This window comes from Cebus imitator, unplaced genomic scaffold, assembly GCF_001604975.1.
Source record: "Cebus imitator isolate Cc_AM_T3 unplaced genomic scaffold, Cebus_imitator-1.0 Scaffold69, whole genome shotgun sequence".
Taxonomy (NCBI): domain Eukaryota; kingdom Metazoa; phylum Chordata; class Mammalia; order Primates; family Cebidae; genus Cebus; species Cebus imitator.
In genome coordinates, this window is record NW_016107384.1 from 2,492,343 (window position 1) to 2,511,078 (window position 18,736).

At 34.0% G+C, this 18,736-nt stretch overlaps 1 protein-coding gene and 1 pseudogene across 1 annotated transcript in view; both read right to left on the bottom strand.

The window, feature by feature from the left end:
• RALGAPA1 (Ral GTPase activating protein catalytic subunit alpha 1) overlaps positions 1 to 18,736 on the bottom strand; it is a 285,382-nt gene that overhangs the window by 137,861 nt on the left and 128,785 nt on the right. The window contains exons 16-20 of the mRNA XM_037739396.1: positions 16,519 to 16,659; positions 5,125 to 6,669; positions 3,184 to 3,308; positions 1,593 to 1,809; positions 494 to 670 (exon numbers count right to left, since the gene is read on the bottom strand). Coding sequence (XP_037595324.1) covers positions 494 to 670; positions 1,593 to 1,809; positions 3,184 to 3,308; positions 5,125 to 6,669; positions 16,519 to 16,659 — 2,205 coding nt within the window. The remainder of the gene's footprint in view (positions 1 to 493; positions 671 to 1,592; positions 1,810 to 3,183; positions 3,309 to 5,124; positions 6,670 to 16,518; positions 16,660 to 18,736) is intronic.
• Positions 9,878 to 10,082, bottom strand: LOC119471694 (annotated as a pseudogene).

The following is an 18,736-nucleotide window of genomic DNA, read 5'->3' on the forward strand; positions in this document are numbered from 1 at the left end:
TTTAGTAGAGACGGGGTTTCACCGTGTTGACCAGGATGGTCTCGATCTCTTGACCTCGTGATCCACCCGCCTCGGCCTCCCAAAGTGCTGGGATTACAGGCTTGAGCCACCGCGCCCGGCAGAGTGCAGTACTTTTAACTTTTTTGGTTATTTAGTTTAAAAATCACTCCAAATGTCTCATGTCCTCCATAAATATATACATCTATCATGTTCCTATTAAAAATTTTTTTAATCCTGCAGAAAATGTTCTAGTGCATATATATACAAAATTGTGTGTAAAACACTAAGTTCACAGAGTCCTCTGAAGCTTAACCCAGCAGACCTCAGGTCAAGAAACTAATGTATTTTCTCCCCTTCATTGTTACATAAAGATGAATGAAAAAAAAATATTAAGTAGCAATAAGTAATACTTAAAATCTCTCAAAATTTTAATCAGATTCTTTGGAGGTTTAAAAAATACATTTAAGAAACACATTCCCTTAAATAACTTTACCAGTGATGGTTGCAACTTCAGCAGAGAAAGCTTGTTGATTAAGACTGCTTGTTTCAGAATCTATATGAAGGGTAGTTAGACTAGCCACTTCCTGCTCTTCAGCACTCTGATGATGGCCAGAACCTGAATCCACATCAGCAGAGGACATAACCCCAATGTCAGCTCCAAAGCCAAAATCTGCAGGAAGAAGAAATGTTTATTATATGAGTCCCAATTACAAAGTAAAAATATTTATAAGAGAGCTAAATCAGCAAAATGATCAAACATAAACATTCCTCATACATCCATTCTGTTTACATACTTCTCAGGCAAGTGTAAATAATCTTAACATTCTGAAGATTACAATTAGATCAGAATAGTGTACAAGCCATGAAGGGAGGAAACATGTAATTCTCCAATGCATCTCCCAGCTCTTCACTTTCCAAAGTTTTAACTTTTTTTTTTTTTAATTTGGTGTTATTTACTGACTGCCAAGTGCAATACTAAGTGGTAACAATATAGCACCAAGTAATATCACACTGATGTTACTGTAACATGGGTCAATTACTCAAGGGTTCTGGGTACTGCAGTACTGAACATAATCCAAATATTTGGTTCTCAAATATGAGTGGGTGAAACAGTGGCAACTCATAATCATGACTGTCTTTTTAGTATCAGGACCATACTAAATTATTTTCCTTTAGACAGTTTTGGTTTTAAAAATATAATTTCTTTTAAGAAGGGACCACACTTTTTGTTTTTTAAATGCTCTTAATTTGAGCAAAATAAAGTACCTTCAACTTGAGTGATTTCCTAAAATTGCCTCTGAAATTTCACTGAAAATTGAAATAAAAATAAGTGGGGCCAGAAATGATGGCTTATACCTGTAATCCCAGCTACTTGGAAGGCTGAGCCAGGAGGACTCCTTCAGGCCAGAAGTTCAAGACTAGCCCAGACGACATAGAGACCCTATCTCTAAATTTTTCTTTTTTTCCGAATGTGGAAGCCACTGCCTAAGTAACACTGGAGAGGAAGGTGATGGCTACATAATCTGTAAGTCAGTCTTGAACAGAAGACAATCAATATAACACATAATATTCAAACAGAAAAAGATACTTGCTGTCAAATTTTCTGCCATCATACTGGAAAGCGCTGAAAGAATCCGAATGACTATCTGAACTGATAAGATCACTGCTCCCTGCACTGGCAGGAGAAGTCCATTCTGAGGGCACACCTGGGTCATCAATAGGGCGCATCTGGTTCTGCTTGTTTAGAATATCAGGGAGGTCTTTGGGAATTTCGAGGCTGCCTGGACTACTTCCCCTTCTTGTCATAGTCTAAAAAGTCAAGAAATGTTTTGCCATTAAAAAAGAAGTTTTTATTCTCTTTAAGCATCTGAAACCTTTAATTTCCAAACTGTCACAATAAATACTGAGATTTAGAGGCTGAAGTAGGGGTGGAGAAAACACTCACAACAATCTATGTAACTGAATGGAGCTAGAGCCTGACCTCTTGCTGGTCTGACTAAAGACCCAAACAGCATATGATGCTGGGCCTGTGACTCTTAAGCCTCAGTAGGATACATGCAGTGAATATAAATTATACCAGCAGAGAGTATTTAAGTGAAAAAAGAGCAGCAAATAAAAAAGACAGTGGGAGAGTGAAAAGAATGACAGTAAAGATGTTGTTCTATGATTTTTATCCACTCAAGGAAAAAAAAATGTGGTTATATAATGTAGTTATAGAGAAGTCAAACCCAAATGAAACACAAAATTTTAAAAAAGCAATTCCAGGTCTGGTGTGGCGGCTCATTCCAGTAATCCCAGCACTTTGGGAGGCTGAGGTGGGCAGATCACCTGAGGTCAGGGGTTCGAGAGCAGCCTGGCCAACATGGTGAAACCCTATCTTTACTAAAAATAGAAAACTTAGCTAGGCATGGTGACACGTGCCTGTAATCCCAGCTACTCAGGAGGCCAAGGCAGGAGAATTGCTGGAACCCCAGAGGTGGAGACTGCAGTGACCTGAAATTGTACCACTGCACTCCAGCCTGGGCGGTGAAGCAAGGCTCCATCTCAAGAAAACGTCAATTCCACATCTATTTATCCTTCCCTAACAATTAAGCATTACTAGGGATAAAAGAGCTTCTGTTTTCATGTTGCCATAATCCTAACATTCAAGATAAAGTTCACTTTTAAGTCTCTTCCAAAGTTATTTAAAAATGATTTAGCAATATTTGTGCTAGCAAAACTATGGGAGCTGGTTCACAAACTGATCTTGAGACAAAAATAAAAATTATATATGTTTTTTACTTTAAATTATATATATGTAACTATGGGAGATGGGACAGAAGACCTCCATTCCTATCTTTCACACTGAGAGCTGGCAGCTGGCACCAGGGTAACCTATGAGGAAAGATGAGAAAAGGGGAGACTATAAAGGTATTTGCTTGTATCTGTGTACTTGTGTAGAGGTATTTGTCTGATATTTCACTTTGGTGAAAACCATGAGGCTGCTTGCTTTATGTCTTTAGATTTAAAGAAAATTATAAAAATGTAATTCAAAATTCTTAATTCATAAAAGGGTTATATTTTGAGGAAAGGCTATTTTGAATAAACATTCCCATATATAAATTGACATATATGTATATAGATACATATCTGTAAGTTTCTCTACTCTACTCTATAAAACTAAATACATAAAATAAAACTTACCGAGGCATTGCCACTTCGAAGTCGTTCTGCTATAAACTCATCCATCAGATCAGGAACATTGGCACTGCTGCTGCCAATATCAGTATTAAGAGGAGGCAGTTTTTGGCTCATGTCCTCTTTATTGACTAAAAATAAATAAATAACTATATATAGTGAGGAAAAACTTAACTTCATTTTCTAACTTTGAAACAAACAAAATCCAAAACAAAGTACCTATGCCAATTATTTGCCAAACATGCATTTATGAATAATTTCCCTTCTTTTAGATTTAATTTTAAGAATTAGTAAATTGATATTTACTTTATTTAACTAAGCAGATGTTAGTCAATCTTCAGTATAACTTTAAACAGCAAGAAAGCTTATAGATAAGCACTAGCTGAAGTTAGGTTAATATCGCCTATAAAGAAACTGGTATATTTATCTTTTTTCCTGACTCAGTGTTTCTATTTAGAGCCTTAACAATTTACAATTCCATTTCTCTCCTAAACAATATTTTCAGGGAATATATCATTTGAATCTATGCAAAACTCTGTATTTATAAACCTGTATTTATAAATACTCAAACTTAAATGCATACAAATGCATTTGAGTATTTATAAATACAAATTCTATGATTTTTATACACTGCTGTTTCTATCCACTATAAAATCTAGTTTTAGTGCTTTAAGAAAAAAAGTTGCCTTTCGCAAAGGTTTTCTTACAAAAAAAAAATCCAAAATAGTTATCTTGATTTTTGTATGACTACTTTTTTTTTTTTTACCATTTACATTAACAATAAAGTTTTAGACTTGAGAAACTAACTTACAGAAAATAATGTTATCTATGTCACTACTATGCTACTGAAAAGTTGATTTCTCTGCAATGAAAAGAAAATCAGCACTGTTTATGTTCCTAATAAACTACAAAGTATTTCAGATTAAGAAAATATACTGGTCAGAAGCTCACTGTGAAATACCATTATCTTTATATTACTGGCCAGGCTTTGCTAAGCTGTCAAATACTGCCCTCAGGTGGCATTAATGGCTCAATGCAAGATGCATTATACAGCGTTGTTAATCATGCTAACAAAACCATGTTAAAACAAATAAAATCAAAACCAACCTTACTGCTGAAAGTTAACAGTCTATACACGTAAAGTTATTTTAACTTTGACTCAAGATAAACAGTTACCATAATCTTGCTTTCTTTATGTGTCCATAGAGGTTCCATATTTAAATCATGATTGGCTATTGTGAAACCTTTATGTACATTTAAAATCTCAGAAAAAAAGAAAGTAATGAAAGTGTTTCAAGGTTATAACTTGCATTCCATATAAATGAATGCAAAACTAAAAAGCCTACAGCATGTTTGGAAATGGCTTAAATGAAAAGTGATTAAATTCACTTTGAGATTTAAGAAATAATTTCCACATCATTGATAGTTAACTATAACATTGCTGGCTGTAGGACCTTGATTTCTATTATGTTAGATGTCAGGTAATTTTCTATCAAGAAAAAATACAAAATGAAAGAAATCAGCAGTAAAAATAAATAAATTCAATTAGATATATCTTGTGCCCTTTTAAACTACAGTGGGGTGGGGAAGAAAGCATTATAACTCCTTGGTAAACTTCATTTCCACACTCGTGGTATACACTCAGAAAAATATTTGATTTAAGTAGTCTTTGATAGGTCATTGAAATTTTCTTGTATATACTCTTTCCTATATTGTTGTTCAGCAGCAAAGAGGTTTAACTAAATGCCTTATAAGGGAAATTAGTAATTTAAATAAACATTCTATGCTGGGAAAAATACAGCTGGGAATAGGCGCATGCATAACCAAACAGAGAGAAAGCAGTGACCATCCCAAAGCTTTTTGATTGCTTATAGCTTGCTTCAGTTGCATTAAGCCAAACTGGTGCTGTCTTTCTCCTTTTGCGCTCTGCACACTGTTAGTGCTCACCTGCAGCTTTCCTTCCAAAATAGCCCATTACATGACTGTACAGATCCCTCAGTGGAGCCTCTGGTGGCATTCTGTTCTGCCTCTGTGGGGAAACATTTGCCTTCGGCTTCGAAAGAGCATGTACAACAGTTTTATAAACGCCACCCAGGGAGCCCTGCTGTAGTCCTGCCTCATGACTTGATGACCTAAGAGTACTACGACTACCTAATTGATTACTTGCAATTCCTTCTTTTTGTAACATGGTGGTGGGAATCTCTGTGGATTCCTTCACTGTTTTACTACTTACTGATGCAGTATTAAGTGTATCTAGAGGTCTGTACACACCAGGTTTTACTAGCTCCGCAGCACTATTTGAGCTGGTATGGGTGTTGCTGGTGCTGCTATTGCTGCTACTACTACTAAAGCCACCGAGCTTCCGCAGTCTCATCTTCCATGGAGCCTCTTTGTTTTCCAGAGGATTATAAAACTGAACGGACTCAGTGGATGGTCTAAAAGTAACATGAACACTATTTCGTTTTTTGGTAGCAATTTTCATGATTTTAGCTCTATGAGTTACTGTTTCAGACAAACTCCTTTTAGTTGGAGAAAGTTTGCTAGTATTTGTAATGTGAGGCATTCTGCGGTTAACAGGTGCTTTTACTGTTGCTTTCTTGGCACGCATAACATGTGGGACAGTGATTTTTTCATTAATTTGCACACTCTTAAGCTTTTCAACTAGTGTTACATCAACACAAGCATCTAATTCTGTGGCTGTTTGTCTACATAGATGTTTCCTTTTTTCTTTATCACAAGGGCTATCTGAACTAGGCTCTGATGGCTGTTTATCACTGTTTAGTTGCTTAGATTTTTCAGAAGTTTGTGTTCTAATAAAACTGTCTGACTGGACAGGTGCAATGTTACTCATGAAGACAGCTGAGTCTGGTTCTTTCTGAAACTGTAGGTTTTCAGGAGTCCCAACAAAAGAGGTGATATTTTCGGATCTAATTTCCTGATCTGTGCATTCTACTTTATCTAATGATAACCTTTCACCCCTGTTTACTGCAATAGTCACTTCCTGAGAGGCTAGGTCTTTACCTATCTCATTTTTACTATGATTTTCCTGGTTTTCCTTAAAATATTCTTTCAAGGTGGAAAGAAGATCATCATCTCCTTCAAGGTCAATGTACTGGATTTGTTCAAAAGCTGAATCTGCAAGTCCTACTGGACCTATTAAATGACAAAGATGGTCATATATGCTATCACCAACTTCCAGAGAAGACTCTCTACTATGAGTATCAGTGATGTGGCTTTCAGTGGATCTAGTTATTGAAGAAGCCTCTGTGGAACTCTGCAAGCTTGGTGCATGGCGGGATGAACTGTCAATGACAGGAACTGCACCTTTGGCTCGTTCAACAGTGAATGGTTCCAAGATGTCAGAAGTGCTGCTACTTCGAGGCAATGGCTGCTCCTCATTCAAAGCACCAAAAACTTCATTTCCAGTTTCTTCACTTTGTGAAAAATGTCTGACTCTAGTTGAGCGGGGAAGTATTTGAGCATCATCAATATCTGTAAAAGAAAAAAAGTTATGTAGAGTAGAACTACATAAATATAAAAAGTAATTATTATTAATTTTAACAAATCCCTATTGCATATGCTTTAAAATTTAAAAAAAAATGAGGTTTTTGTAAGCTCAATGAAAAAGAAAATCAAAATACAAATCTGTTTTTTTAAAAAATGATGGGAACAAGCCAATATAGCACGTAGTGTCAATGAATTAGAAAACTACCAAAACACATTTTAAAATGTTAACATGCATAGAAACAGACAGTGAGGTGATGAAACATTTGGAAGTGCAGATAAAGATAGCGCTGTGCCAATAAATCAAGCAATTCAAATGTTATTCAATTTTTCCTACTTAAGTTCCAAGCAGAAAAAATAGACCTCAACACAGAAAGCCCATCCAAGTATCCCACTGTACACTCCTACAGGGTCTAGTAAATTCTCCAGCTTCCTACCCAAAAAAGACAAGAGGCATCTTTTCTTCAAATTTTGCTTCTCTGTCTGATTAGATATGAGAAATGAAACTCTCTACCCTCTTCCTAAAGTTCTCTTTGTCAGGAAACTATCTGTTCTCCCAAAGTGTTTTACTTTATTATAGTAAATCTTATTCACTGACATCAAATAAAGTCAATATGTTTTTTTTAAAATCAATTGTATTCTTTTGTTTTTGGCAAAAACACTACTTATATCTGCTGGGAAGAAACTTTACCTGCCTGTTATTGGCCTTTTCCATTAAACAGCCATCAAGCTCTAAAAACTGTATCTCTGGCTTCTTACATATCTTTTCAAGAATTACAGATGGACATTCAGAGATTATCTAACTCTCTCACAGATAAGAAAATTGAAGCCCAGAGAGGTTAAGTTACGTTATCAAATTTGCAATAAAAAAAGTTTGAGAAACAGGCTTAGTGTTACATATCACTGCATTATTTTCACTGCCTTCAGCATTAAGTTTATGGTAAATCCTCAAAAATATTTATGAAATTGAAAATCACAGGATGAAACAACCATTTAACTGTTCAGATATATACAAATTCTCAACAGGAATTTTGGAAGCAAAATACAATGTCTATGAATCCATCATAATCTACAAGTTACCTAGAAATAACAAAAAAAAAATTGTTTTCAGAAGTCAGCAAAATATAATGAAGAAAGGACAGAGTCAAAAAGTAAGCCGTTGCTACTTATTAGGCTTCTTGCACAAAAGTTAAATGTAACAGAACTATAAGTGAGTCATCAAAATTAGAAAATTTAGATCCAGAAGCAAAGCAGTGACTTTCCAAGATTAGAAAATAATTTGCTGATTCTTACTCTAGACTTTGAGACCAGTTTCCTCATTTATAAAATGGAGAGAGTCATTCAGAGTATTTTTGGGAACCATACTATGGCTGAAAAAAGGCTAGTCCTTCTGCAATTTCATCCATATCACCCTCTTCGTATGAGGTCCATACGGACTTACTTTATACTAAATTGAGATCAACAGAGGTTTGTATTATGCCAAGATTCCAGTATATTCCTGATGATATATTAGTAGGCTCCCATCATAGGTCAAATATATAGTATCTCCTGAAGCTGAAACAATTAACTTTTCGTCATGAAAATGAGAGGAATGTGTAACTTTAAAAAAATGACATTGTTTTCTTCCTCACATTCCACTTAGAAATTTTTCTAAATGAAAAGTGAACTATCTCCTTAAAAACTTCATACTGATGCACTTATACTCATTAAGTGTTGGTTAATACAGCAGATAACTAACTCATATCTGTGCATCTTGAGAAACATAAATATTTGGTTTTTTTACATCTGCCATAAGAGATCATAAGAACTTCTGCCTCAATGACAGAGATTATTTTCAACATGCAGTCTAAATTTCTTTCCATACAATATTCTAAAGAACTCAGCCAAGGATAAAGACTGTATAACTGTTCTATAATAATTCTTACAAATTTTATAGCTGGGATTTTATTTTACCAAAGGTCAAAATCAAGATTTCAAAACATTAAAATCTAATGTTATAACACTAGCAAATACAAAAACGTCAGAAATACAATATTAGTTTTAGTTTTTAATTTCTTTTATTGATATTTCACAATTTTTCCATTCTAAAGAAGCCAGGAAAGATAATTATGATGTTGCGTGTTTAGGAATTCCTTCCCAAACTCAGCCCTCACACCCTGTATATTAGAAAACTTGGCCATTATTTCAGCCTATTTTTTTTCTAAAACTGTGTTACCATACATGACTGTCTAAAACTTTTGTGCAAGCTTAAGAGGGAAAGAGCTTTAAAAAAAAAAAAAAAGTAACCGGATTTTTTTCTACCAATACTGTAGTATTGAAGAATTTAAATTTAAATGATATTTTCAAAGTCTTAAGCTTTAAATATAGTTCTTTCATGGTACATAACAATACTAATTACATAAAATCAAAGACGAAAATAACACTGAAAGGAAACCAACTATCTGCTAAATTCAGATCAAGAGGGTTGTATTATGCCAATACAAATGGCACTTGAATTAAGCATAATTGACTCTAACAAGCCTTATATAAATAGCTGAGGAAATATATTACAGCTGAACTTTATTGAAAAAAAAAGACTAAATAATAACTAAACCGTATATAGTATTTTCCATATGTCAGGTGTTGTAAGCATCTGACATATCATTCATTCAATCCTCACAACCCCATGAAGTAGGTGCTACACCTATTTTATGGATGAAAAAACTGTTTAAGTGACTTACCCAAATTTACACAGCTACAAAGTGAGGAGCTGTGGTGTAAAGTAAGGCAGAAATTAGTCTTTACTCTTAATCTCTTGAATAATATGTTATATATGTTTTGTACTCATAAAATAATTTATTAATTGTTAAATAAAACTTGGTAAAAATTAATTGTTACTGAGAAATCATAAAGCTAGCCATTAATAACATCTCAATATAAACAAAAAAGAATTTTAAAAAACCACAGAGCAGGTTAGTGATTTATCTTTATAAAGATAAGAATGTTAGAAATCAAAACCTAACTAAAACAAATGTTAGTAAATTATACAGACGGAGACAATGAAAAAACTTTGTACTGAATTGCTAAAAATAATGGTGGCATCAGGTTTAAATAAAAATACCCCTCAAAACAATTTAATTATGCTGCTTATATTTTAACTTGAAAAATGAAAGCTTTTAAATAAAATTTCATATTTTTTTTCTTTTTCTTAAGGGAAACCACTCAGACTGTGTCCTCTTACTCTCCAGGAGGAAGAGAAGAATCACCCAGGGCAAATGGCAGTTGCAGCAAAGCAACACCAAAGGTCTGTTTCACACTAAGCAGAGAACACTGTACCTTCTCTTCCCGGTTTCCAGTCCCACATGTTCAGAGAAACGCCTGTAGTAACATACCTTAGAAATTATCCCTCAAAGTATAGTCTTTTAAAATTAATGTTACTCTAAAGCATTAGAAACCATTTAATGAGTGAAACAATAAAAATGTTTCCAAGAGATTTACAAAAACTGCTTTTGAACACTGAGAAAATGCTTCCTGTATAACCTATAAAGTTACAGAAATGTCAAGTTTTATCTCTGGGTTTTCTTAATACTGTTTACCATTAAAATGTATCAATTATTTCTAGGCTAAAAAATCAATTTTTTTCCTGGAAATATTTTGTTCAAAAGTCTCCTTTGTTAGTTTGAAAGGAAAGTTATACATTGAAGTATACTATCAGCTTATAAAATGTTAAGAAAAAAGCACTCCTTTCCACTAGATTTAAGTTTCTTGAGGATTTTTGTTTTGTTCATCACAATTATTTCTATTGCTTGAAAGAGGACCTGTCACATAATATGGGCTTAATAAATAGTAAAAGAAAAGTGTGCCTTAAAAAAAAAAAAAAGTAGCTCCTAATTGGTAAAAAGCAAGTTAGTTACAAAAAAACCTTCTTCAGTTAGAATACTAACATATCACTAGAAAATTTTAATAATTTCTGAAATGATTCATAGAATCAAGTGCCAAAATCCCCTTTACTAAAGTTAAGTTACTTTCTTGGTCAAGCACGAGTGTTAGCTGTCAGTAACATTTTTATAGTTCCTGAATTTGTAACGTCATTTAAACTACTTTACACAGAAACTGATGCCATTCTGAAACTTTTTTTCTGCTAATTACTTAAGTTTTTGTCTACTTGGGCAACAATGACAATGTACTTCAAAGTAAGAAAGAACTATAGAGCATCAATGTTTCAAATACTAAGAGGCTATTAAAATTCTAGGTCAAGATTACATGTTCAATTTGTAGGTAATTCAAAGCAGTATTTGCATTATTGTAATCATATAAAAAGACTTAAAAGCAACAAATCAAGCTCAATATTTTTCATGTTAAATCACTAAAATTTAGCCCACTAGACTATTTTCTCTTTTATTCTAAAATTGTTTTCCCGACTTTTAAATTCCGAACATAAACTACCAATATATTTTTTATGTTAAGAAAAGCATGGGCCAGGCATGGTGCCTAACACACTATTGGGAGGCCATGGCGGGTGGATCATGAGGTCAAGAGATCAAGACCATCCTGGACAACATGGTAAAACCCCATTTCTCCTAAAAATACAAAAATTAGTTGGGCGTGGTGGCACGCCTGTAGTCCCAGCTGCTCGGGAGGCTGAGGCAGGAGAATTGCTTGAACCCGGGAGGCAGAGGTTGCAGTAAGCTGAGATAGTGCTACTGTACTCCAGTCTGGGCAACAAGAGCAAGACTCCGTCTCAAAAAACAAACAAAAAAGAATCTAAAAGTTATTAACTTGGGGCAGCCGGGTGGGGAAGGGTAAAAAAAAAAAAAAAAAAAGTGTTTTGCTTATGAGTATGCTATATAACGCCATGTTTAAGTTAGCCTCACATTTTTCTTGAGATGTTCTTTTTAAAAAGTTAATGTAGGCCGGGGGCAGTGGCTCACACTTGTAATCGCAGCACTTTGGGAGGCCGAGATAGGCAGATCACCTGAGGTCAGGAGCTCAAGACCAGCCTGGCCAACATGGTGAAACCCCACCTCTACCAAAAAAAAAAAAAAAAAAATTAGATGGGCGTGGTGACGGGCTTCCATTGTTTCAGCTACTTGGTAGGCTGAGGCACAAGAATTGCTTGAAACCAGGAGGCAGAGGCTGCAGTGAGCCTAGTTGTACCATTGCACTCCAGCCTGGGTGACAGAATAAAACTGTCTCAAAAAAATTAATGCAAATTATTCCAGGAAAAAAAAAGATTTAATTTGCCAAGAGGCTGAGATGGGAGGATCTCTGGAGCCCAGGAGTTCCAGGCTGCAATAAGCTACGATGGCACCACAGCAATCAAGCCTGGGCAACAGAATGAGGCCCTATCTCTTAAAAGAAAAAAAATCTAATTGGAATTATGCTACAATCAGCAGATTACAAGTGGAAAATCTGTAAAATACTAATATCTTATTGTACACTGATCATAGGAAAAAAATTCTTGATTGTACAAAGAAGGGCCTACTTCTTCATGAGATGGAAAATTCTCCTTATCGGGCAGAATTCAGGAATAGGGTAGGCCTGTGAGACATACTATTATTTTTTTCCTTGATACTCAGAAAACAGAAGTATAAAGAGCTCAATTCAAATAATAAAGCATTGTTAATAAAAAGAGGTCAGTCCCCATACAGTAGCAGTCTACATACTACAGCCTAAGACTAGAGTCTAATAGCAACAAAAATGACAAATCAGTTTTGGGAACTAGTTGGAAGAAACTGAGTCTGTAAGCTTAATTTCAGGATGAGAAACTCACAGTACTTGATTAGAAAGTAATACATAAAAAAATTTGTGGAAGTATACACAAAGCTGCCTACCATGTTTATATACATTTATATCCCTTCTTTCACTAAAGTGTTTTACTCTTGGCAGTAAAAGTAATTTGCTTAAGAATGATGATTCAGATTTCTGGCTTCTCTCTTATCCATTTATTAGGAAAACAATGACTCTCAGACTGGGCTACCAAATATGTACAATCTGGTACAGTAATTACCAAATAATTATGAAGGCCAATGAGAGTGAGGCCAAGGAGTGTGCTTGCCCAGACACTAGAATAAATTAGACATTTGTGCAAGCCAACATATTGTATCAAACTTGATACATATTTTCCAAACTGTTATAGATGAGTCTGTTGTTGAGAAATAGTGTCATTGACATAATGCCAATGACCTCAAACTGGTCCCCAGAGCTTAAGAAGAACTCTTCATGGGCTGGGTGTGGTGGCTCACTACTGTAATCCCAGCATTTATGGAGGCCAAGGTGGGGAGGTTCACTTTAGCCAACGAGTTTGAGATCAGCCTGGGCAACTTTATGTTCAGAATTTCCCTGGGCAACAACCCTGACTCTAAGAAAAAATTAAAAAATTAGCCAGGTGTGGTAGTACATGCCTATGATCCCATCTACATGGGAGGCTGAGGCAGAGAAGACAAGGCTGCAGTGAGTCATGTTTGTGCCATTACACTCCAGCCTAGGCAACAGAGCAAATTTTAAAAAATGTATATAAAAGCTCTATCATATAGCATCATACTTACAACAATGTAGGTAGAATAGACAGAACAAGAACACTGGAGAAGAAAAAAGGGCTGAAAACAAATAGGGTACTTAGAAAATTGATGGTCCTTTCTCATAAATTTTAGTCTATTAAAAAAATGATTTAAAAGGACTTTGCTTTTACACCCCAAATTATCCAAAAGTATCAGATAAATATTTTTCTGACAAATTCTACCATAAGCTAGAAGTAGACTGTCTATGAGTAGTTTCATTGAGGTTTTTTAGGTGAAGTAGTTGAAGAAACCTCAACTCCTGATTTCAGAGAGACACTCAGGAAATATTTTGAGTTTAGGCTTGTTCACATTAGGGCGAGATACGAAAGCAAGAAAAACCATTTACTTTTTCCCCTTCATACAGTTCACTTTCTTATTAATTCCCTGTACATTAAACTATTTTGCAGTAAAATTTACTCAAACCTTGGAAGAAACATCAGCAATTAAAGAATGATTGGTTGAAGATCCAAGATTCTGTTGATTTTGGGTTTTTAATTTAGCACTATTTTTACAAATCTCTATTCTTATAACTCCTACATTTTCTCTTACCTCTTTTTCTCTCCTTCGCTCTGCACCTAACACCTGAAGAAGCAAAATCCAAGCCTTTAATTTTCCTCCAAGAATCGCAGAGGCAAAAAAACCAATCCAGTAATTTAGATTTCTACAATGTACGCTGGTATAAGATTAATCCTGTTCAATTTTCATATTTGTTCTCTCTGGAACCTTAATGCCACAGGATATCAGTAATGTGCACTTGGAAAGGTGTTCTATGCTTAAATAAGTTTGAGACATACTCAATTATAAACAGTTTTGGTTTTTCTACAGGTTTTCTAAGGGCCTTTAATATGTTGATTTGCACTGTGAATCTTTCTATATACCTATTTGCATCTCCAGGAAAGTATTCTAAATCTACATATCAGCTGGGAAAATCCTGACTTCATTCACAAGTCAGTTCTCAGGAAAGGCGGGATTTTGCTGCTATTTTAAAGTGATAGGTTCCTTTCCTCTTTCAAATTCTAAGAGAAAAAAAAAAAGATTTTAAATTCAAAATAACTAATTATGCTTCTATATTTTTAATGTACACAAGCATAAAAAACTGGTAGCAAAAGCATTTGAAGACGCCAATAAATGATCACTAGTTTTGGAGGATTATATAAATTTTTTCATGTGGTTTTCCATATAATCCATGTTTTCTAAAATCAACATTTTTATTTTGATAATCAGACATAAAGTTTGTTTTGTTTTAGTCACTGATGTCTCAATACCATCTAAATCTTTAAATTTATCATAGAAGGTATGTTGCCCCAGATGGGGAAAAGGAATACAACAAATAAAATTGCCATTTAGAAAATTCCTTTCAAATAGTGTTCATAAATGTTTAAATCGTAAAATCATAAAAAAAAGCAAACTTTCTGAATTTTGTATTTGTAGCAAAGCAAGAATTGTGAAATAAAAACTTCTCATCCTGGCTACGGCACCACTCTAGAATATTTTGAAAGGAACAACCTTATCTTTGTTTTAGCTTTTCAAAAATGTTTTAGCACTTAACATGAATATTTGACAAAATATTAAGTTGCAGATGAGAAATTTAATAAATTCCTTCAGATTTGGGGAAAACATAAATCTTTCTTATAGTTTTTTTTAAGACAGTAGTGGAATGCCTAATCCAATCAAACTTTTAAGTATTAGTGGCCAAGAGAATTCAAATTCCGTACTTAACATAAATGAACAGAATAAAATAATAATGGAACTGGCCAAAACTCATTTTAATTTTCTAAACATGTCAAAAATGGTTTGCATTAAATGCTCTAAGTATGTCTTTTATAAAAAAAAATAGGAGCAAAAAATGTATCCAAGAGAAGTTTACAACAAATTCAGAATTTCTTTTAGCGGTATCTAATTCAATTTTAAGAACAGAAATATTGTTTGCCAACTTAAGTAACTAGATTATAATTTGATGTAAGCAACCAAAATCTGTGCTACTTACATAAGGAGGTATAGTGCTTAAATGAAGCACTAAAGAGAAAAAAATATCCAAATTCTTTATTTGTAGCAAAGCATTACATGTAACAAAACTGTGTGCCATTTTTTTTGCCATCTATTAAAGTTTATATTATTCCATCTATATATTTTTACATCTTACAATTTTTGCACTGGTAGCTTAAAATCTTCAGGCTGCCTAATTTTACTGGTGTAAAATACATCCATTCATTCACCAATACTTACTAGATATTCAGGTTTGGATTGATGCCAAATTTTCTATTATTGTCATCAAACTGAAAAATCAACTCCAATTTCATTTTAAACCACTTTTAATTTATTATATTATGTTTCCAAAGTTAACAAAACAAGTAGGTTTCTTTGAGCTAGCACGATCTGCACACTGTAGGATTTTATTTATGCCAAAAATTTTTTTTAAAAATAAAACTGATCTATGGTGATGAACAGCAAAAAGTTATCATTGTGTGGAGGGGAGGAGTACGTGGTGACTCACTGGAAAAGGTCACTGGGAAACTTTTTGAGGTAGTGGAAACATTCTATACTTTGTGATGATGGCTAATAGGGATGTGTACAATTCTCAAAACTCATTCAATTGAGTCTATGGATCCATGCATTTTATTACATGTTAGTTAAAGCTTAATAAAACAGCAGACCATCCCAGTACTGCAGAACTGGAAAGCTAAGCAATTTTTGAAGCTCCTTCAAAGTTAGGGCTTCACAGAATGGTTTAAAAATGAGTGAGTCCTTAGAATTCTATATATGATTACATGTAACATAAATACAAAGATTCCAAAGCAACTTTTAGACTATATACTTTTCCCAAATATTGATTGCCCTTATTCAGTTTCATTACTATAGATGATACAGAAAAAATTATTTAAGATTTACCACACTGTTAGTCAGAACAATGGGAAATTAAAAGTCAATGCTCTGATTATCTTCCAAAGTCATCTTTTATAAGGCATCTATGATATAAATATACACTACTACTTCTTTTAACCACCTGAGAGGAAGAAAAAAATCAAACATGAGCAAAAAAATAATAATAATTGGCCATTTACAACCAAAATTACTGGACATTGGCACAGCACTAAACTTAGCACTTCCAGAATGAACTGCAAGGATAGCATTAGAGTTCAAATAACTCAAAATGTTGATTTCTCAATCACTTTCCCAGTTTCCCACACCTCCCCCAAAGAAATTAACTTTAAAGAGTTTATTTGATTAAGCAAAAAATTGAAAGCAGAGGATTAAAAAGTGAAAAAGGGGGTGCAGAAATTAGCAGAGGTGGCACTACCTGAAAGCTCATCAGAAAGGGGAGTGAGAACAATATCAGGCAAGAAGGGTTTGGAAGTATGGATCAGAACAGGAGCACTTTTAGCACTGCGTATATAGGCCGATGGCAGAGCACATTCACCAATGGATCGGCTTCTCATGGCTTTAAAAAAGGAAAAGAAAGAAGTGGGGAAGGAAAAAAGAAGAGTGACTATAATGAAAGGCTCGTGTCACAGAAAAAGCAGCAACAGAGAAAACTAAAAGATACAAAGGAAGGAAATTATAAATTAAAACATTTCAGCACGGCAAATACTGGCAAGCTGTAAGAAAAGAAATCAGAGAACACACATGACATTTTGAATATAATTTTTTGATATAAAGCAGGAAAATGCTCATTATTATTAGCAGTTACAATGGAATAGCATTAAAAAATAGCAGACACTTTAATTAACCTTATGTTCTCAAAACCAAGGGTTGAGACATTCATTGAATGGAAACACTGAAAATAACTCAATATTAATAGTTCAAAGAAACTTTTGGAACAACATTTGGGCATTTCTGTAGGCAATCCTGAGCCATTTTTCTTAATGAGGCTGAATTATAAGAACAAATCATTCCTACTATCATACTCTTTACCAAATAAAGTTTTCTGAATCACTCACAAGTCTTTCTTAGAAATTTTTAGGTAGTTCATAATCAAAAGGATGTGTTTGATAGGAGAATGCTAATCAAATCAGTATCTTTATAATAAAATATGAGTATAATTAAAATTTTTACAAAGAAACATTTATAGAAAATAGAATTTGCAGAGCATGAAGAATTGGGTTCTTGATAAAAATAGATAATTTTGTGCTTATTCAAATCATAAACATAAAAACTTAAAATATTGTTTTTAAAGAAAGCTTTAAACTGGGTTACTTTTTAAAAATTGCATTTGTAGTTGCATTTGATAATTTCTTAGGAGAGTCCCTAGTTCACAAAAATTAAAGATAAATTATAGTTCACTTAAAAATAATCAAGTTTATACTTCCCAGAGATTTTTTTAAAAAAAACATTTATTTTAAGGATTCCTGATTAAGTTATATGTATTGTTACACACGAATCAAGGATTTGAAAGAAACAATACTGCATAATATCCAGTGTAGCAGGAATGTTGGCAAAAAAAAAAAATAGTTTGAATATTAACATCAATTCAAATTCCTGAGTTTCCCTGATTACTAGACAGACTTGGTTCCCTGAAGTCTAAATTCCTTAGCTTGTTACAAACTCACACAAGGCCTTTCCGACTTGGATATAATCTATCACTCAGTGAGGCTTTATTTTCTTTTACTGTCCTCCCATGCTGCTGTCACTCATAATTTTATAATGTTCCTTAAAATTTTCATTCTCTTTCATCATCATATCATGTCTTTGTAGGTTGCTAATGTCCTTGGTCTCTTTTTCTTCCTAACATAATATTCCTTCATACTTGAAGTATCATCTTATCTGAGAAGCTTGTTTCTTTTTTTGAGACAGGGTCTTACTCTGTTGTCCAGCCCGGAGTGCAGTGGCATGATCATAGCTCACTGCAACCTTGAACTCTTGGGCGTAAGCCAGTTCTCCCACCTTAGCTTCCAGAGTAGCTGGGACCACAGGCATGTGTCACCATGCTTGTTTTTTTTTTTCTTTTTCTTTTTTTTTTTAATTCTTAGTAGAAATGAGGTCTTGATATATTGTCCAGGCTGGTGTTGTACTCCTGTGCTCAGGCGACCCTCTCACATTGGTCTCCCAAACTACTGGGATTACATGAATAAGCCACCATGCCCAGTCCCTGAGAGGCTTTTCTAACTCTCCCAAACAATTATTTACTGGCAACACAGCAATAAACAAAAACTAACTCATTCCTGCTTTTGCAAAGCTTACAATCTATTTTTAGTGGACTGTATGTTTTTAGGTCAGCCTCCCCAACTTTTCAAATGCAAGAACCATATCCCCGCATCTTTGAATTCCCTAGTCCCTAGCACATATAAATACAATATTTTTTTTTTTTACTGAATATCTATATTTGAGTAGGAGTCCAGCTTAACCATTTGAAAAACAAGTTTCAGACTGTGAAGATATGGAGGAGAAAGTAAAAACGAACATAAACCAAAAACTAAATGCATTTCATAGTTTATAATTGGAAAAAGATAATCACAAATTTAAAAATGTATGAATGCTGGCAAAATTAAGGATTATTTTTTTTTTTTTTTTTTTTTTTT